Source organism: Poecilia reticulata, linkage group LG14 (genome assembly GCF_000633615.1).
Source record: "Poecilia reticulata strain Guanapo linkage group LG14, Guppy_female_1.0+MT, whole genome shotgun sequence".
Classification (NCBI taxonomy): domain Eukaryota; kingdom Metazoa; phylum Chordata; class Actinopteri; order Cyprinodontiformes; family Poeciliidae; genus Poecilia; species Poecilia reticulata.
The window spans coordinates 23,806,550-23,828,471 of NC_024344.1; the positions used below are offsets into that span (position 1 = coordinate 23,806,550).

The 21,922-nt window shown below is 37.5% G+C and overlaps 1 protein-coding gene across 2 annotated transcripts in view; it reads left to right on the forward strand.

The window, feature by feature from the left end:
* The window catches only part of tmem132e (transmembrane protein 132E), a 443,650-nt gene that overhangs the window by 308,321 nt on the left and 113,407 nt on the right, over window positions 1-21,922 (forward strand). For both annotated transcript variants that reach the window (XM_008428504.2, XM_008428502.2), the window contains exon 2: window positions 1,556-2,513. In XM_008428504.2, the coding sequence (XP_008426726.1) occupies window positions 1,556-2,513 (958 nt within the window). The remainder of the gene's footprint in view (window positions 1-1,555; window positions 2,514-21,922) is intronic.

The following is a 21,922-nucleotide window of genomic DNA, read 5'->3' on the forward strand; positions in this document are numbered from 1 at the left end:
GGAAAACTTAAATCACCAGTCACCTTATTGTTGGTTTAAATTTTTTTGTTTGTCGTCAATGGATCTCAAACCTCGTGATTTTGTAAAGGCAAAGTGCTGCTTTTGAAGAGGCTCAAAAACAGCTCTGTGATCTAAACTGTTGTGCAAGTTTAGCTTTTTTATAATTTTTTTTTTAGTTAATATAGTAGTTTGGGAAGCAATGCTCTGACGTTTCATTTATATTTGAGAGCACTAAGTTAAGCCAAGTTTGCGTTGTTTCACAGGTGCGATTCAGTGTTTTTCATTAAAATAAAATTGGAACATTGAAGGTGAATTGTGACCTTTCAACATCTGATGTTTCTAAAAATAAATCAGTATTGGCCAAAATCGGAAACATTGAAACTTTTTAAAGATCTTGATTGGCCAAAAACGGCAACTGGTGTACCCCAAAAGTTTATTATTTAGAAAACATCTGGGACCTCATAGAGGAATACACTCACACCATTCTGTTGTTGCTTTGCTAATATTTTGAACACAAATTTATATTAAATTTAATTATCCTTGAGTGACTTGTTGACAGTTCAGTAATATAAACCAGACTGTTTGTTGGACGTGTGACAACAGTAGATTATTATCTGATTAGCGAATGTTGACCTGTTTGACTCTGTCTCTCAGCCGACACAACAAAGAGGTCTCACTTCCTGATTCATTTTTGTTACCGATTCCCTATCTTCATAATTATTAAGCAAAATTCACATTTTGCATGTTTTTATGCTTTTGTGTCTCAGATGCTTCTAGCAGCCCAATCGCTTAAAAAGAAACATCGAGTCATTTATTGCCAATAAGTTGATGCTATTTAGTGTCTAGAAAACAAGTTGTTTCAAGAACCTCCTGGTTGGGGTGCTGTCATGGTGAAGGGGAAAGCAAAGCCCACATATGGAGGCCGTAGTCCTTGACGCTGAGGTCACAGGTTCAGGTTCAAGTCCCAGCCAGATGACCTTTGCCACATGTCTTCCCCCTCTTTCATTACCTACTTATCATCACTCTCAAATAAAAGTCGCCCAAGCCAAAAAAAAAACAAAAAACCTCCTGGTGGTTAACTCGCACTGTGCTGTTACCTAGCAACCCAAATGGCACTCTGTCCGTTGCCTAGCAAACTAAATAAAGTTCCAGCATGTCTGGTCAGCTGGTTTTATTGCTGTATTCACTGCTTGAAAAGACAAGTGTTTTGTTCTTGACTTGCTATTCAGAAACCACTTGCAGCATCTTGTTAGTTGTGTAGCAGACTCCACTTCTGCTTTTCAAAGAAGTATGGTTGTATTATTGTGCATCTGTTTCACGTGTGAGTGTGACGATAAGGGGCATGGTCAGCAGCATCTTATTTGGATTTAAAGCTCAAAATAGACAGAACTGAGCAGACTAAAGTCTCATTATCTGAAAATGAACATGTTGTACAAACAATGTAATGAACATGTTTTGTACAGCCCATTGACCTATCCTCAAGGAAGCACGAGAGGTCACCTTTAGAGAATCTGTTGAAGAGTTTAATCACTCTTGTTTTTCTCTTTCTTCCCAGCTCTTGCAGGTAAAATCTCCCCAACCAGCTCGGATGTCCTGTTCAGCGCCTCAGCGATGACAGCCAGCCCTCCACCACCCAGTGTGTATCTGCCTGCCAGCTTCAAAATGTCCAATGCACAACTGGCTTTCTTCTTGCGGGAGGCCCAGATCACAGGACAAACGGTTGGCGGCAGCAGGAGGAGCAGCAGCAGCAGCTCCGGACATCCGCTGCAGCGCTCTGAGAGTTTTGTGGTTTTCCAGACAAAAGACCTCCCCGCCATCAACATAAGCTTTGGGCCTTTTGCCCAGGACCAGGCTCTATCCAAGGAGCTGCTGCAGCCAGCCAGCCCTCTGGACATCCCGGGCCAGCTGACAGTTGGCTGGAAGGTGCGGGCCTTCATTGTCCAGGCGAGGGTCTTCTCCAACAACCCCATCGTCCAGGTGTTCTTCTACATTGCAGGCCGTGACTGGGACGACTTCAAGGCTCAGGACAACCTGCCGTGCATCCGACTGCACGGCTTCAGGGACGTCCGGGAAATCAAGACGTCCTGCCGCATGAGGGGCAACCTGGCCAAGTGCTTGGCGCAGCTGGAGCTGCCTCCGTCCTGGTTCAACACCAATGTGGCACCGCTGGGCCGCAGGAAAAGCTCCGGCGATGGGCTCCTGGATGGATTAACCAGTGAGACGCTGCAGGCTGAGCTGTACTACACGCTGCACGAGCCCAATCTGGACGGGGAATGCAGCGAGGGTCACAGAGGGGGCGGCGGGGCCAGGGGAGAACCTCTGTCACAGCACCCTCTGCTGCGCATCGGGAGTATCAGCCTCTACCAGGCCAGTCAGGAGCAGCTGCTGGTGGACAAACAGCTGGACAAGAACATGTTCCTCAGGCTGCCAGAGAAACCACTCAAACCTGGAGAAACGCTGAAGATCCTGCTCTACCTGATGCCCAACTCCACTGTGGAACAATTCACCCTCAAGTAAGTCTCATTTCTTTGTTCACTGATGCTCTGGTGGCTTGATAACACACACTTCTCCATCTCTGATAGCCCATTTTCTGCCTTTTTTATTGAGAAACTGGAGAGTAGAGATGCACAACAGAGGCTCATTTAGTTTGTTTTTTTCTTATTTTAATGCATCACTATCACATGAATATAACACATGAACATGATTTATGTTTTTCCAACCTAAATCATGGAATCTATTATGAATATGATTAAAACTTTTTTTTTAAAACTTTTTTTTTCTTGCACATTTTCTCCTCAAGCAAGTGTTGTCAACAAGTTGATGAGCAACGGTACAAATAAAACCATGGTGTAAATGTTGACTACTGTCACGTGACAGTTCAGTTCTGCAAAAAGTATTTGCTCTTTTAGATTCTTTCTAAAATGTCATAGATAAAAAAGTTAAAATAAATTTAAAAAGTGTTGTAGTTAAAAGAAAATAAATAGTAGGCAGATACAACCAGAGTAAATACAACACATTTTCAAGTGTTGATTTTATCCAAACAAATTACATTTATTTCCGATAAATGGGCCCTCATATCTTGTGATTTTAGATGTGTGAAGTTTGTGACAGAAACTTCTCACACTGCATGAGTTTGTGGCAGAAAATTTTATTTTCAGATAATAAATCAAGACTTTATTACCAGATAATACAATTTTTCATCGCAATCCCCTCTTTTGAGTATAAGAAAATATTGAATATTTTATGTCAATCACATCAGATTTTATTCTGATGGTTTTTTGCAGCAGAGGTTCTTTGGTCTTGTTCTTGCCAGAAACGTTTTCTTGCATGCTAATCTAGCTTGAGGAGATAAGCAAGTGGATGAATTTAACTGGCAGCCAGTCTGAAAATGTAAGTTATTTTAACTAATGTTTAAAAAAAAAATATTGAAAAACATAAACAAATTATGATAAAAAGCTTAAGATTTTTTTTTTCTTTTTTTTCTGATCCTCCCTCTAACTTTCTGAGGCCCCCACAGCGCCGCCTGGTGGCCCTCACTTTGAAAAACACCGGTCTAAATCACTGCTGGGTCTCACTTGTCCGAGTTAAGGTCAAGATCAAGATCCAACAGTCAGAAAGAGACACTCCACAAATATTATGGATGTCACCATCATATTTTTCTGTGCAGTTCAACACAGAAAGATATGACAAAAAAAGACCAAAACCAAAATAAAATCCGAAAGGGAGCAAATACTTTTCCACAGTTCTGTGTCTAAATATCCTGGCATGTTTGTAATACTCATCCCTGCTACGGGTTTCCCCTCTTCAGGCTCAGTATTCACGCCCAAGATCAACATTTTTACGTTGCCTCAAGATGAATTCCTACATTCTTTGACAGCATCAGTTCATGGAGTGAATTGGAGTGAATGCATGTGCAGCTAATGTTAAACAACTCCAATTCATTTTGTATTCGCCATTTTGGCCTCTTACCACATGAGCTGCTTCGCTGTTTCTGGTCATTATGGAAAGATGAGCATGTAATCACGTATTTCATTCTTCCCATTAATTTCCCCTTCACTGCTCAAAGTGGTGCGCCTGCAGTAATTAAAGTCAGGTAAGATAAAGAAGAAGAGATAGTGTTGTAGTAAAGCAGCTCTCTTGTGTTACCTATTTGAAATGTTGGCGTATGACCAGAGATTTCTTCTTTTCTTTTTTCCTCCTGTGAGAACAAGCTGCTGCTCAGAGTAGGTTGTGTTTAAAGGTCAAGTCATGGCTGGAGGTGACACACTGGAGCATGCCACCTCTCTACTGCAGGATATTTCTGGCTCATATTGTGGAGAAAAACAAACTGAATCCAGGAGAAGATTAGAAATATTATTTATTCATCTTGTTTAGCTCATTTTCCTTTGACCTGGAGCTGAATTCAAGAAACTAAGTCAAATTTCTCATTACAATAAGTGTTTCTATTTTCAGCATTTTTGACCCTATTTTTATTCAGTTACTTAAATTACTTTAGATGCTAACAATTAGTATTATCTAAGAACTGAATGCTCCTCATCCAGTCTGAAAAACAAGAGATTTTCTGTTTTAAAGCTTAAATGTTGACCTTCTACTCCGTCTAAAGCCAGATTTATTTCTGATAGACAATTTGTTACCATCAACAATTTGTTCATTTGTGCTACCATCTGCAATTAAATTTTCCTTTGAATAATGTAATTTACAGTATTTCTGGAAGCATTTAAGATATTTTTCTTTCCTTTTTTCAAAGTAATTGTGAAATTTCTTAGGGTTTCTGATATATAGAATTTTCAGCTTAAGTTTTTGGATTTAAGATATAGAAAAAGCAATGTTATTAATACATTTTTATTAACATTCCAATACAGAAAAACGTTGTGCAATTGATAAATAGTTTTATAGCAACCCATACATAGTTCCCACAAGTCTGAACATGTGGGTCGCTATGGTGTTGTAGTCTCCTACAGATAAGTCTCCTTGCAATCACATTTAATTAGTAGCATGAACAACGCAAATAAAATCGAATTTATAAAGAATAGAATTGAGCATTGAAACATATTATATGAACACAGCATTAGCATCTTGATCGCTCTGCTTCTGTTAGTTTTTCCATCATGTGAACTATTTTTTAAATTATGCATCATGGGTTTCATTTTTTTATATCAAGGACGGACATTTATCATATTGTTTATTCTTTGTTGTGATAAATGTATTAAAATAATATTGATTTATTGTTGTGACAATAATTTTCACTTAATGGAATTTAATAGCTGTAATATTTTCTCTATAATGAAAGCATCAGTAAATATCAATACATTTGAAAATATAATTAAATGCAGCTACCAATTGCAGTTTAATAATACAAATCACATTTTTTGTGACTGGCGTCCTAAAGAAACGCATTACTAATAGGAATGTTTTAGGTTTTAGGAATGTGTAGTCACTGTGACACAATTGCAGCTATTTAGGTTACTTAATAAAAGAAGTAATAAATAGCCCTTAGTCACTATTGCAGTGGTACCACAAGATATCTTGATAAAACTTTAAGTTCATATCTCCCACCCCAACTATCATCCAATATAAACCTAGAGTAAAGTTTTAATGATGCATTCAAGGACTATTTTTGGATACCGCATGTTTTGTCACTGTATTATTTCTACATTATTTACCCTGTATATGACTCATCCATGCTTCTTAGCATAATAAAAATCTTAGAATAAATATCGATTTTAAAGATGACTTAAATGAGATGTCCTAGGTGATTTAGGTGAAAAGAGATAATGGATCATAATGCAAGCTTTTATAGAAATCTCTCTAATAGGTGTCCATTAGTGGCTATCAATTTGCTCTTTTTAACATTTTCTTGGCAGAGCTTCTCTCATTTCAATTGAATCGCTTTTGTTGCCTCTGTATTTGAGTTTTAGGATGTTAACTACCTTTCTCAGGGCATTATGCACATTTTCCGCTCTCTCTGATATTAGAATGTCGTCTCAGAGGGATTTTAATGGCTGTGACAGTAAACGGTACTGCTCTGTGTTAAATTCGAGTTTGACCTGTTCTCGGGTTGAAAGATGCTGAGGGAACAGGAGGCCCCAAATAATTCCACTGCTCTTTTCCACACTGTATTTGAAAATGGAAAATGAAGGATTGTTTGCACTTAACAAAGCTTGAGGAAAGCAGTTTTTTCCTTTTTGTTCACTTAAAAGCCTGTAGGAGAGAAGCAACGGCAGGCCATCATTAACTAATTCAGGACTGATGATGAAACGCTCTGTAAATACGCTTGTTCTAATATCTTACAGACCTAAACATGGAGCTTTGCAGAGCCCTAATTAAGACCTAGTTACTCCTATAAACCCTGCTCAAAGCCAGTGCGCTTTCTGCCTGCAGGTAGTCTTGTACAGTAAATCATTTTGCAGGTATAAAAACAGAAAAGATCAAAACTTGTACATATTGAATCATTAAATGTTGGTAGTAGAAAGTTATTTTTTTATTAAGCCTTGAAATGTTGTGGGTGGATATGATGCAATCATATCCACCCACAAGTATTAGATGAGAACATGTTGCTGACCTAACAACGCAGAGAGAAATCATGTTGTCTGTAAGCAGGATGATATGATTCTTTGGTTGTATTAGACAAAGATTATCAGGAGTAAAATCTCAAGGACTGGAGTTACAGACCTCTGCTGTACGGTAGCTGCGTTTCCACTGACCATATAATTGCACAAATTGGAATTATGCAAATAAATTTGCTTTGTGGGAACGCGACAATTTTATTTTTTTATACTTTTTTACGCTAGGATGAGGTGGTTTCCTGCTGTGTCCAAATTACTGTATGAAACTGCAAAGGAAACACTTTTTCACGAGTCACATGATCAACAGCTGGATGTGGTGAAAACGACAAAGACGACAAGGGGAAGCAATTGGAGAATGATGGCATGGCATGATTTTCATTGACTTATTGCTGTGACAAACTTATTCATATGTGATTTTAATGACGTTTCTTATTTAATGGAAATACCACAATTGCAAAATACTTTTTGCTTTTTCACATTATTGGAATATGGAAAAAGTTTTGCGCAAATGGTAAATGGACTGAACTTTATAGCGCTTTTCCAATCATTTTGACCACTCAAATCGCTTTACACTAAAGTCACATTCACCCATTCACATTCACACACCGATCGGTAGGCAATTTGGGGTTTGGTGCCGTGCACATCAACATGTGGCAGGAGGAAGCTGGAATCAAACCTACAACCTTCCGATCACAAGACGACTACTCTACCAACAGAGCCATAGTCGCCCCATGGAAACACAGGTATTGTTGATAGGCAATATGAACTTAAAATATTTTGACAAAGGTTGCATAAAGTAGTGCCACTGAACAGCTAACATTACAAAATAATAGCAATGAGTCGTCTTTTAATCAATGTTTGATACCAACATTTAAACTAGAGGTCCTCCAAACAACTAAAGTAATAATATTGTGCAAACATAATCAATTAGCTGGTCAGTGTCCAGATAAATCTGAATTCTTACTAGAATTTTTTTTTCCCCAAGATAAACAGTAAGATAATTATTCACAACACAACAGTTTTACTGTGTATGTTTGTAGCTTTAATCATCTCTCAGAAGTGTGGATGAAATCCCAAATAACTAACACGATGCTAAATCACTACGAATTACAACCTTGAAAGAAAAGCACTGATTTTAGAAAGCAAAATGTCACCTTGTAATTCACACCATTAACAAGAAGGGTGATAAAACACTTCAGTATCTGACCCATCAATAGGATGTATCAGAATAGAACTAACAGAACCACTAGTGACACTAGTACCACAGTTTGAGAAGCATGGACCCAGAGTGCTCTGCTGGTGAGGGATCCAAGCCACTCAAGTTCTGAAAAACCTGATCTCTGCCTGTCTTTTAAACAATGAAACTAAAATCATTTCTTCAGTACAAGCCCCTGTAACCAAGCAACCATGACTAAAAGATACAGCTAGCTTTGTAATGTGCTTGATTATGGTTTACAGATAAAGGAAACCAAAAATTCAGTATCTAAGAAAGTTACAATTCTTCTATAAGGTCAAAAGAAAAATGTTTAATGTGAAATGTTACACTGCACAGCCATGGGAAAGCCTGCCAACATGGCATTTCTCCAAGTAGATGGTTGCTGTCACTCTGCATAAGAGTGCAGCATCCTATATAAAAGGACAGCTTGGTGGGAGGAAAATGTGGTGGACAACAAGTACATCAATATAGATAACTGCAACCATTATAGGACTGAGAGATTAATCCTATTCAAGAGTTTGGAGCAGAGTTATAAGGCACGTGGACTTTGGCTGAAGCCATTTCTGAACCAGAGAAAACATCAGCAGTGTCTTTTTCACATTTATCCAAATGCACCTCAGTTTCTCCAAATCTTAGAGAAATTTCTGCAGACTGCATCCAAAGCAACATATGAATCTCCTGCAGCTTTGCAAACACGTTTGTTTTCTTTTTAGTTCAAGCTATGTTCTTGTTCTTCCACTCGTCCCTTTTATTTAAGGAATCAAACAGCACCTGGAAAGCCCACTACTCATTAGCCGAGGTGATTCTTTAGCCTGTTTGAAGGTGTGAGATGAACTTGGCGACGGCAGCATGTTTTCGTGAAATGAGCAGGGCCCTGGGGGTAGCTTCCATCTGAAATGTTTTATTCAGAGCTTTGGAGGTGGTTTAGATGTGCACACAGGGTTTTAAGACATTCTCACACTTCTTGTTGCAGTAAGACTTTAATCATTAAAGCTCAAACTCTCAAGCATCAGAGTATACATCTGGTATACTTTTACAGTGTTTTCATACCTGAACCAAACCCCTTGGAAAACCTGTTCTTCTCCTCGCCCCTGGTCGTGCTGCATCAAGAACCACTGAGGGAAATGACTCAAAAACCTCTGAAGTAGACATTAAGTACAATTTCCTTCTTCGCAAAATGTAAACTAAAATAGCGTAGCGACAGATTTTAGTGGTTTAGTGGTTGTAGGATTTATCTTTTGTCTTGGGCAAAAGACCAAGAGTTATTTCTCCTACTAGCGCTAGACACTCGCTCATGTTTAGGTTCTATTTTCCCAGAATGCCCTGCACCTTTGCTGCTTATGCAGCGGTCTCTGGTCCACTTGGTGTTCACATACCAATAAAATGTGAATGCCGCTTGGTTGAAACCAAACCGAGATCTAGGTTTGTAGGCGGACCAGAGTTTTTGGTCCTCACCTTGGAACAATCTGGACTTTCTAGGCAAACGGATGGAATTCGATTAAAGCGGACTAAACCTGACTGGTGGGAATGCAACCTTAGTGACTCTCATTGCCTTCATCAGAGAGCCAGATTACAAAAATATTTCCTTTAAATCAAAGTGACACGAGGGTACAGCCATCTGAACCTGCTGGGGCAAAAGCTACAGCTAGACTTGTAAAACATGAAAAATTTGTCCGGTCCCCTGCCTGCCAGAGCATTTAGCTGACCGAGTGAGGCATCTGCATCTCTCAGCCTAGAAACGAGGGGCTATAAAACAGTAGAGGAGAAGAAAAGGCCAGATTTGCCCCTCCAGTGAGCGAGTGGCCTCAGCAGGGTGCGAATTCACCGGCTCTCAAGGCCAACCGTCAGGCCGTCCCTGTGCTTCGAGGAAGATGATTAAAGATGCAATAAGTGTCTTTAAAGATGAATCAAAGTACCTCTCCTCCAGCTCTCCTTTCATCTCCTCCATCCCTTCATTTTCTGTCGCATTTGGAGACATGGCGCGAAGCCCGCACGGCCACTTGTGGAGTGACCCTTTGACTTTTGCGACGGTTACGCTATCAGAAATGTACAGTGTGTGTTGACGTGAGCATACATCATGTAGAGGAGGAAGAATCAGCGTGTTGGATTTAGTTACCATGGCAATGCACTGATGTATGGCATGAAGCTGTGATGATGTTTGGTTTGGTAACACTTTATTTGAAGAGGGGTGAAAAAGATTGTCATGACACTTTCATAAACATGACATAACACCTATCATGAACATCAATAAGCCTTCATGAATATTTATGACTGTTGTCATAAAGCGTCATTCGGTAAATTATGACACTTTTAATACAAAGTTGACATTATTCAAAATGTCTTTGTTATGACAACTTGACATTAACCAATAAATCATTAATGTTTAAACTTTACCTTTAATAACATAAAGTTACCTAATTTTTAAAGTGCAATCAATAATACTTTAAGAACAAATTTATAACAGTAATGATTTATTGGTTAATGTCAAGTTGTCATAACAAAGACATTTTGAATAATGTCAACTTTGTATTAAAAGTGTCATAATTTACCAAATGACGCTTTATGACTAAAGTCATAAATATTCATGAAGGTTTATTCATGTTCATGACAGGTGTTATGTCATGTTTATGACAGTGTCATGTCAGTCTATTCACCCCCCTTCAAATAAAGTGTTGCCAAGTGGGGCTACGTTGTTTTGAAGAGTAATGTTGACGGACGTTAGTCAGTCTCACAGCATTTACAGCAGCACAAAGGAAGCCATTGGCAGGTAGCATAGCAGGACTGTGCTCTATATTATAGAAAAATAAACCAGATATTAGTCTTTTTGGAACATCTGTTATGAAATCCTGCTTTGTAGTTGGCAAACGACGCTGATTTAAAACTAACAATATGATAAATGCCAATATGATAATTTATTTAAAACATCCAATAAAGTTTAATCATTTAACATGATTTTTTATAAGACTTTGATTCATTGTCTTGATGTTAAAGCTGTAGTATGCGGATTATATAAAAAATAGTTTAGATATCTGTTCAAATTGTTTCCATGTCATGATGGTATAAAATGAGACACAGGAGCAGCACCACACGGAGAGTGATTGTCAACACTAAGACCTACCTCCTGGCTCTGATTGGTTGTTTCTTGTTAGTTCTGGGAGAAGGCAAGATAATTAGACCTTTTTTCACAGATTATCACAGTCTAGTGAAGGTTTCAATAAGTATGTAAAAAATATTTTTTATAAATGTTACATACTGCAACTTTGAATGAAGTTGCAGCATTATTGTAAAGTTATTTTTGCTCTTTTCTCCCGTTTCTTCCGAAGAGCATCAATAAACATTGCTTTGATAATGTGATTAAATGTAGTTACTGTGAGCAGCTTAGTGATTTAAATCATCCTGAAGAAGTGTATTTCAAATTGTCTAAGAACAGTATTTATGTTTATAGTGCTGTCATGCATTCAGTCATACAGTTTCCTAAAAAACAAGTAATAGTCTTTTCATTCTTTTTTTTTTAATCACTATCATAAAATGTCTCTCTTCAGATCTCTGTCTTGGCTCGTTCAGATTGAAAACACACAGGCAAAGTCTAAACTTTTATTTTCAGTGGCCTCATTCAAAGAGCGATAATCGGGTTAGTGATGCTCTGACACTTAAACTCATTTTATCTCAGGCTCATTCAAAAGCTAAATGACATTTTGGAGCAACATGTTCTCTGTCACAGTCTTCAAAACAGTAACTGAGGACATGTTGCTGGGAAATGTTGTTAAAATCATGCCATCTCCATCCAAACACCCACCCCACATGTGGGTGGCTGCTCCTGCTCACAACATGTGTTCTGCAGATGCAGAGTCATCCTCCTGCAGCTCTGATTAAAGCAGCAGTCGCAGGTTTAATGAGTTTATCACTTTGTGATGGCTGTGCGGTGCATTTGTGGTAGATCTGTCCAACCACACAGAACCACTATTGATGTTTCTATGCTGTTATCTAACAGCACAGTTACACCTAAACAGGCCACTTAATGGTGCTTAACGAAGAACTCTTACCATACAAATAAAAGGTGTGCAACTTTTTGCTACAACAGGACAACTATTCATAAATCTGACTTTTATGGAAGAGTGACAAATTGCTGAATTGCTGAAATGACCCCTGATTTAGAATGTTGCAAATTTTCAACTGTAGCTGAGACAGATGAATACACTTCTTAAAAAAAACATTTTCAGGCATGAAATTTTCTTAAACGGAAAATGTTTAGTATAACACAAAGTATTTTTCCTTTATGTCTTTGATTTTGATATCAATGAAGTCAACTTTTTACTAAACAAACTCGGGCAAAAGACATAAAGAATTTTTGAAGAAAGTTCTCGTTGTTCAATCAATCAATCAAATTTTATTTGTATAGCACATTTTAGCAACAAGGCATTTCAAAGTGCTTTACATAATTAAAGAAAAAATAAAAACAGCATTTGACATTGAATAAACGGTAAGAAAGAGAAAGATTTTGGGCAAAAAAAGATAAAATGTTAAAAGGTTTTTGTTGCCAAGATTACACAAAAACATTTTCTAAGCCAACAAAATCAAAAATATTCGACCAAAAAAGTTAGAAATGGGGCTGTTGTAAAAACATATTGCTCTATAGAATATTTTTACGATTATCTGAGGAATCAGATCTTTCTCTCTCTCCCTCTCTCTCTCTCTTTCTCTCTCGGCGCCATTCCTACTATTCCTACCAAAACTGTGACAACGCGATTCCGACGCCACAAAAACTGTCGTAGTACAACCATCGCACCCCGAAATGCTCCCCCAAACCCTGACAAAACGCCGCACAATTCAACACCATGATGCTAGCATTTCACAACAACTCATAGGTGGAAGTGAGAGCGTTGCCCACCACAAATGATGATCCGGCCGGAACAGGGTGTGCTACATAATAAAACATCATTTTACGAAGCTTCGAGGCAGATACATTTTCCTCGAGGAGTTTTAATAATCAAGGCCCTCGAATCATTCGAGGAATTGTTTCAGCCCTAGTTAGAAACTTGTACTCCTGTCTTTTAACTTAAAGATCTGAGACCATTTTCAGAATTTACAATATATTGTTCTTTTCTACGTTTTGTGAAAATATTACGTTTAAATCGCAAAAATTAAGCCTTTATAATTTGGGGGAAAAAAACACCCTGAGTGCTTTCAGTCTGTTGATTTTGGCATTCCGTACATAATCAATAGCTCTATTATGTGAGCATGAAGGCTCAGAGACTCACTACTGACAAATCTCTAACACTTTTAGAATCGATACAAAGTGTTTTTTATTTCCTGACATGTTTATGTTTACCATGCTTTACACATTTATATAGCTCTTTTCACCTCATTTTTCATGGAACTCACTTTCAGAAACAATTTTTAGTTCTTTACAAAGAGGAATCTTCAGGATTTATCAGCCAAACTGCCAATTATTTTCCTTTTCTGAGGTTTTCTGGAACCTGAAGCTACAGTAATGAGAAATTAGTTCCTCCAAAATCTTGTTTCTTCATATAAATTTCCAGGAAGCTAATTCCGACCCAGCGCATGTTGATGGTGATGTGCCGTTTTAATGAGACCAAACTGCCCCTTCTGCTGTTTTTACAATCTGACAGATTATTAGAAAGTGACTGTGTTTAAAGCATGTGTGTTATCCAGCCATGTGGCACGACATTAGCTTTTATCCCCGGATTTGCTAGGTTTGCCATCTGTGAACACTCGAGGGTGTTTCACTTTATTCCTACCAACTATTACTATTGCCAAGGATATTATAATTATTTCCACTTTGTTTTGCCAAAGGGCTGCAGCTAATGGTTTGCTAGGAATGTTTTGTTCCATGGTTTATTCATAGGCAGACTTGAGTCGCAGGATACAAAAAGGTTTATGTAAGAGTGTAAATAAGAGCTTTGGCACTGCATGCTTTTCCAATGATGAGCTGCTGTTTTATACCCTGTTGACTCACAAGTAAACATATCTGCACTGCAGCCCTCGCATATGGACTGTTCTCATTATTCTCATCCGTACATTGCAGTTGGAAAAGCGGCATAGTGCCGGAGTTTGGGTACAACACGCAGAATTCAAATGGTTCCAAGTAAAGGCTGGAGGAGAAGAAAGCCCGCTGGAATTCAGGCAAAGTGACCCACATTCTACTTTACTGGCTTCAGCCACACAGGGTGAATGAAGCCCTGAGAAATGGTTCAATGATTTCAAGGTTTGGAAAGTGCTTGATTTCTGCATAGTCCTTGAAAGTGCACAGTTTTCTAATACATACAATCTAACGTTTGACCAAAGTCCTGCAGATGAAATTAGATATTTTCATACTCCTAAAAGAAAGACAGATTTTTTTTTTCTCACAAAATTTAAATCAGATTAAATATTCCTTATTTTAGGTCAGTTACCATTCCAAAATTATTTCCATTTGCTAGGTACCAGAAAACTTAGTGGGTACATTTTTTAAGAGATTCATTGTAGCTTTGATTTTCAGCATTCAATTTGATACGTTAAACGTTAGTGAAATTGGGTTTTTTTTTAAGTGTTTAAAACTTTACAAAAGTGTATATTTTACTCTCCTTCATCCCTACTGTTGAATATAGAACATCATCACAAGATTAGCTGTCATAAGATCAATAAATAAGAATAAGAAATAGCTTTTCTTATTCTCTAGAAGTAGCCTTTTTTTAAGGTGCTTGAATTTTACTGTGGGAAAAATGAAAGGCTGGTTGCAATCGCCTTGCAGGGAGCGCAGCAACTTCCTGACCCGAGTCTCTGCTTCCTGCCGGCTCCATGGTCGCCTCCCGTCCCGCGTGTCAGTGCCGCCATCGGAGCCGTCTCGTCTTTTCGTTGGCATGTTGATGGGAGATGTCAGCACCTCTCGCCGTGGATCGTGAGAATGTTTGAATCGTATGACTGAAGCGGCCATGCCTGCACCGGGGGCCGCCATGTCAGGTCGCATCAAGCGACACGGAGAACGGCTGTTTAACAGCTCACGTCTCTGAGAGAAACGGGGACTTCCTGCTCACCTTCAACTGCTTCCATTCTCAGTGCAAAAGTCTTAAATCTCGTATTTCTGTCAGGGTTTCTTCTTAAGGTAGCCAAATTTCCTTGATCAAAAGTTGTTCTGATTTTTTTCTCTCCAGAGTTTGCATGGATGGTTTATATCCCTGAAAATGCTTGAATTTCAAGTAGGTCTTTTCAATTGAAAGTGCATAATCTTCAGACTGCACAGTTTTGATGAGTAATTGAAATAATGGTAGTCTTATGTTTTCTGTATTAAACAACTTTATTGAAATTGGGAGACTTTTTTGTTAATTTAGTGACTAGGCGTATAAGGTGTCAGAGACATTTCAAAACATAAAATGCAACCCCACAGGATAATACTACCACCAACATGTTTCACAAGTGAAGATGATGTTCCTCCAGAGTTACCATGGAGCTTCTTCTCTGAATCGGTTATAGAGGCAGACTAGTAATGTTTCTCTGTCCTGATTAGTTCTGAATTATTTTGTAATCCGTTTATCTTTTCCCTTCTTCTTCCTTTACTATTTTGTGGTTATTTATCTCATAAAATCCCAACAAAATACATAAAATTTTATAATTGTATCATGAAAAGTACTTTGCAGGGCACGTCTTGTCACAATAAAATTAACACTTGCGTTAAAATGGTCAGGCACTGGAGCAGAAATGAGTAAAACAAGCAAACAGTAGGTGTGACATTAACTTCCTCTTTTATTCTCTTGCTCTCCACAATGAGACAATAATTTGAAGTGAAGCATCAGAGGGAAGAATTGGTACCACTCCAGAATCCACCCCCCAACCCCAGCGTCCTTAGAAAAATATAACGAGAGTAAACCCCACTTCCATCTGAACAGTTTTTAATAAACTGAACTTTTATGAGTTTTTAAAGCTTCTAGAAAGTTGCATGTGTCAGCTCAAAGCTTGACAAAGTACAGATTTTTATGGAGGTTTTCTCCAGAGTCTGGGTATCTCCAAGGTGATTCAGCTCTTTCCTGGCCTTGAATATACACACTAAGTAAATTTGATTGGTAAATTCCATTTTTGGGCATGAAAAACAATTTTTCACCCTTTATCTATTGAGTAACGCATTTTTGTGTTGTCAGCATATTGAGGTGAGGTTGAGACAAAAACTAACCCAATACAGCTAATTAAAGTAGAGCCAATAAAGCCACAAGGTTCCTGCAAGTCATGCATTAAGTTTGGGTGGGGGGGGGAAATCATTAGTGTGCTGCATGCGCCTGGGCTTCAATTTTCCTATCGACCAGAAAAACCTTTTAATATTACATTTTCTTTGGCAGGTAATTGTATTCATTGTGTTTTGATTTAATTAGTATGTAATATGGTGCTTACATCTAAGATGTTCTACATGAACTGAAAATGAATAATATATAATTGGATGTTTGTAAAATTACTGTCAAAAATTAACAGCAATAATTTTGGTAATTTAGGCTGTCATATGAAAAAAAAAACAGGATTTATTTTTCAATCATATTCTCGCCATGTTCATTTATTCATTCATTTATAAATGTCAGTTTCAAACTAAATATTTAATTAGGATGTTTAAATATGTAGCTCTAAGCTGCAAACTCAATATTTAGCTCACCAAAATATACATAGTTAAAAGCGAGCTAAATACTTAATTTGAAGATAAATATTTAGTTAAAAAACTAAATATTAGCTAGCTAAATAGTTAGCCCCAAGTTAAATATTTAGTTTGAAGCTAAATATTTCAAGATAAATATTAGATTTGTGCAAAATAATTAGCATGCTTAATAGTTAGCTGCAAGCTAAATATTTAGTTTGAGCTAGTTAGCTCCATGCTACATATTTAGCAAGCTAAATATATCAAATTTAAATATTTTGCAATATTAATATTTAGCATCAAACTAAATATTTACCTTGCTAACTAAATAATTAGTTTGAAGCTTTATATTTAGAACATTTATAACCAAAATGTGCCCTGAGGCCCATTTGTGGACCATGGCGTAACTAAGCTAACCATTTAGTTAGCAACTTACATTTTTAGTTTAAGCTGTGCTAAATATTGTTTTACGTTATTTCTTTTTTTGGGTTGCTGTGTCTGATCCAGTGGGAGCTATTGCAGCCCTTTGCGCTCTCCTGGACCCTCTACTTGCCCTGTGGGGGGCTGAACAAAGTTACTCCATGGGCACCAAATGGCAACTTTCACATAGGTTTTGCTGATGGATGCCTGCAGAATGCACTGGATTTGAAAAAAAGCTAAATGTGCTGCCTTGTGAGATATTCTGTCAAACATTAAATTAGATTGTGTCATTTGTATGAATGTCACTAACACGTGTGACCTGCATTGGCAGGACTGCAGAGAGCATGTTTAGAAACATCACCTGGTTACAGTGGCTGCATTCAGCTGGATAATGGTTCTGCTGCTCTGTAGAAACGGTTCAGAGACGGTTTTGGTTCTGTGAAAACAAGGTCAAGATGTTAACTTGTCGACACGACTTAGGGTCTGTGTGATGTCCAGGAAAAATATATTTAAAATAACGGATGTAATGCACCAAAGTTTACAGAAATTTAATAGTTTGCTGGTGCTGGATTCCATCATAAAATAAGACGTGTCAAAAACCATCCAGCAATTTTTTTATTTTACTTTTGGGACTCAGAAAACACAATCTATTAAAATCCATACAAGAATATAAATTAATTTGTAAGAAATCTGCAGGAAAAAAACGTAACTTTTGGTGCCAACGGTTTTTCATTGTTGCATAGATCACTTCACATGATTTAAATTGTTTTTACAAAGCTGATTGCTAAAAATACTGCTAAATGTATTATAAGGTTCTAATTTAATGAAAAGTCTTTTAAAGGATTACTACTCCAGCATTTTCTGTATTGTTTTGCTTTTTTGAAGCATAATTGAACAGCAACCGTCCTGCAAGACGCTAGTTTAAAGATAAAACCTGGGATAAATTGACAAAAGCTCAGCCCTCCACATCTCCTCAATCTTCTAGGTAATCAAAGTCGCAGCTCACAGTGTTCATCTGTTACAGTAATACTGTTTTACAGCGATCCTTTATCCCTGTAAATGAATTTTCCTTCACTTTAAGCAAAAGTGATTTTGAATATTTGAATAATCATAACATTTATCTCCCCAAACTCATCTGATTATTTTCTTTTTGACAGGTTTCACCCTCAATCATGAAGAAAATATGATTAGATTAGACAACCATGTCTGTGTCAGTGCTGGGAAATATTTTTGATGTTTTCTTTTGTGAAATGTTAGAACAAGTAAAATTACAACAATTTAGTTTGTTTAATACAGTGTAGGAAGGTGAGACTGCTCCTTCTTATCAAGACAAGACAAAGATTAAAGTATAAGTTCATCTGTATGAATTAAACAAAAAAAAGCAATTTATAATGGAAATTCAAAAGTGAAACTCTAACTAGAGACTATTAATCCGAGAATACAATTTAAGCTTTTTATTTCTGTTATTTCGATTTTGGTCTACAAAGTCAATAAAAACTTATAATTCTGTTTCTTTGTTGGTGCTCCTTTTGCATCAATTACTGCATTAGCTGTCATTAATTGGGCTGCTGGGGCCATTTCTAGTGACTATTGTATAAAAATATAAACATTTAAAGTGATCACTGTATTTTATCTAGTGTGTCTAGACAATCTAGTTCATCTGATTGGTCAGCCAGACGTTCACTTCAAATAAAGCAAGTCCCACTTTTCCCACTTACACCGATGCATACATGTCACCATAAGGAACAATCAAAATTCCCTGTGGTAGTTGCTAATTAAATGAGCATAGCTGAAATGCAGCACAGAAATTATTTTTGAAGTCACATTTTTTTCAAGCCTTTACTTTTGATGACTATGGCTTAGAGACGATAAAAAAACCCAATTCAGTGTCATAGAAAATGAAAATATCACATAAGATCAATACAAAAATTGTATTTTAAGTAAATGTTAATTTCTTTACACTTCACTTTTGGTTGGACATCTTTTTAGGTTAAATAAAAATATGAAACTTTTTCAAGACATTCACATTTCTTTAAATCTAATATCATGTCCCTCCTCTTGAGCCTGTTCTCTGTCTCACTCAGTCGAATAGCAAAGGAGGAATGAGTGACTGCTGACATTCAGTACTTTTGTAAAATTTTGAACTCTAATTACATTTTCAGTGTTTTTTGTCTTTAGGGATAGAAAACTTGTTGTTTCAAAGCTCATAATTGTCACAGTAAATATATGATAATTCTTCATGCATTCACTTGAACATCCAAAGCTTAGTCATGGAGGCAAGTGCTACAACACAATTCACTCCATATCATATTAGGTAGGAGAGCTTAATATGGCAAAAATAATATCCAGCTTCATTGTTGGTCTGCAGATTTTTCAGATGGAAGCCCAAAGCAGAGTATTTCACAGTTAGCAGCAGGGATGAAGTCTACAGGTGACTGCAGTACTGGCAGATCTTTGTCCAAGTTGAACAAATCTGTAATTTGAACTCAGCTTGGTGCATTAAGTAGACTGACAAAACTCTGACAATAAGCGTAGAGCAGCTTACAGCAGATGTGAAGCTGGAAGAGTAGATTGATGAGCAGCATTAGCCCAGGAAGCCATGTCTAGACATCCACTCAGAGGGAAAGGGAAAGTACACAGGGAGCAATGGGAGATGGAAAGTTAGAAACAATAAGAGGAAGTTTGACAAAGCAAGGACCACAACACCAACCAGCTTCTCATTAAACAGTTTTTCTTTTTATTGGGCAATAGATAAGCTCCCACTGACCTCCACAGGGCTGGATGTATTAGATTTATCAAGCTTGACCATCTTGCCTTGCTGCAGCAGCCCTAAAAAAAGACATTGTGAAAGCTTGTTTTCATCTCACAAATTTGGAGGGTTTTTTGGAGTTTGGGGGAAATCTGTATGGGGCTAAAGGTCAGTTTTGGAGTGGCATTTACTGGTGTTTACAAGTTTATTGCAAGAAGTATGTCCAGAAAAGCATACGTCTCACTTTAGTTTTTAGTTTTTGTTTGGTATTTGTTTTTGGTTTTTTTATTTCTGTGTGTTCTTTCCCATTGCACAAAAAATTATTTACTCCACTCTTGGCTATAAGTTTTTTTTTAATTATGTTTTATTCACCATCTCAATTGAACTTAACTTTTGACTTTCACTAGATCACTCCAAAACCTTTACATCAACCTTCTATAATTTTTTTTAGGTATTCAGAGGTGGATTGTTGAAGTGCAGATAGTTTTATCAGTTACATTAAGTAGGATCAGCACCTGAAGTGGCATCGTAAGGGAAGCTCCAGCACATTTGATCAACTAGTTTTACCATTGAATGAACTGTACAAGTGTTGACTTACCGTCCAGAAACCACTTGCTACAATCTTGTTGGTTGTGCAGGAGGCTCCACTTTTGCTTTTCAAAGATGTTTGGTTGTGTCATTTTACACCAAGATTTTTATGTACGAGTTTAAACGTTGAGTTGGGGGGTGTGGCCAGCAGCAGCTTGTTTTGGATTTAAAGTGACAGAAGCCCTAAAACAGCTCACAAATCTCACTATCTAAGAATGATTTTGTGCAAAACATATAATGAACATGTTTTATATAACCAGTAAATCTACCCTAACCTGTTCAAGCAAGCATAATAAGTCACGTTTAAAGCCTTTTCTTATTGTATTCATATATAATTTATATCAATCTACAGTAGTCTTTGCAAGCCACTCAGACGGTCAATAATAGTCTGAAGAAAAGTATTAGTGTCTTCCAGTTCTTCTCTACTGACCTCATGCTGGAAATATAACAAACTAAAACAGGAGCTAAAAATTAAATTAGAAGAAAAAAAATGAAAACCTTGTCAATGCTTTAGAAAAAGTTCTGCATGACGAACAAAGCAAATTGCCCCACGCGTCTGGGAGGCTGATTAATCCATCAAGACGTGTTTAGCTGCGGCTAAATGTGCTGTAATCAGTTACTGAGCTCAACGGTACACTTGCTCTTTTGTGCAGCTTAAATAGGTGTTGCATAACTCCAGTTTTTATTCAAGACATTAATGAGTGACTGACTTTTCTCATTGTCTTTACCTTCCATATCGGAGGGAAATAAAGTAAGGGTGGATAAAAAAAAGCCAGTGAAGCGTTTACTGTAAGGTGTTTCACTTTTTTGCCTTCTTTCACACATATTGGATCATTTTCCTCCTGCACAAAGCAGCACTTCTCCACCACATATTGCCTCATGTGGTTATCTTTAAAAACCGTTATGGGTTTAGTGAACAAAAAAAGAGAGATAAGGTGTTTTCTACTGCAAGCAGCTTCCATTTACCTTCCCCTCCCTCTTTCATGTTGTCATAGAAAGAAATCGGTGGGGTTTTATTACTATCTCTCCCATCTCTCCTCTCCTTCCTGTTTTTTTTTTTTATGATGGCCTGCCAAGAGATTTGGTGAGCCAATCTGCAGTAATGGACATGACTCTGCACAGCATGAAGGACTACACTGCCCAGTGGGCTACAGTTTCAAAGGAACATGTAGTGTGAAGCACTACATGTTCCTAACCCACAGCAATGAAATCTTGCTTTTAATGATGTGCTCTTCTGACTTCAGAGAGGGCTTCTCACAGCTGTTATTTGCAAAGCTGAACATCAAATCGGCAACACAAACATGAATAGGCACTTCGTTTACCGCTTCCTCTTCCCCTCTCTGGCTTGATGCAGAGAGGACAATGGAAGGTACAGCCATATAACCACATTTGATTGTGTGATTGGGTTTTGAACCGGTGTAGAAGCTGCTTTTCAGCCGTTCTCGGAACGCTAATAGCAAGGCTAAGTTTTATTTAGCTGTTTACCACTTTTTCTAACTTTGAAATAGGGCTTGACAATTGTCACTGATTGGGATAATACAGTCAGTGACAATATATGTCACAATAGACGTATCTGATAAAATATTCAATATATAAAATATTCAGTGAACTCGATCCATAACTGAACAGCATTTTAGGGGATGTAGACAGAGGAGAAGCTTTAGACCCTAAACTTCTCACGGCCAGCTAAGCTAGGTGGGTGGTATCAACTAACTCTCTCACCCCTTTAGTTACCTAGCAACCCCTGCTGAGTAACAAGCAGTGTCAAGTTT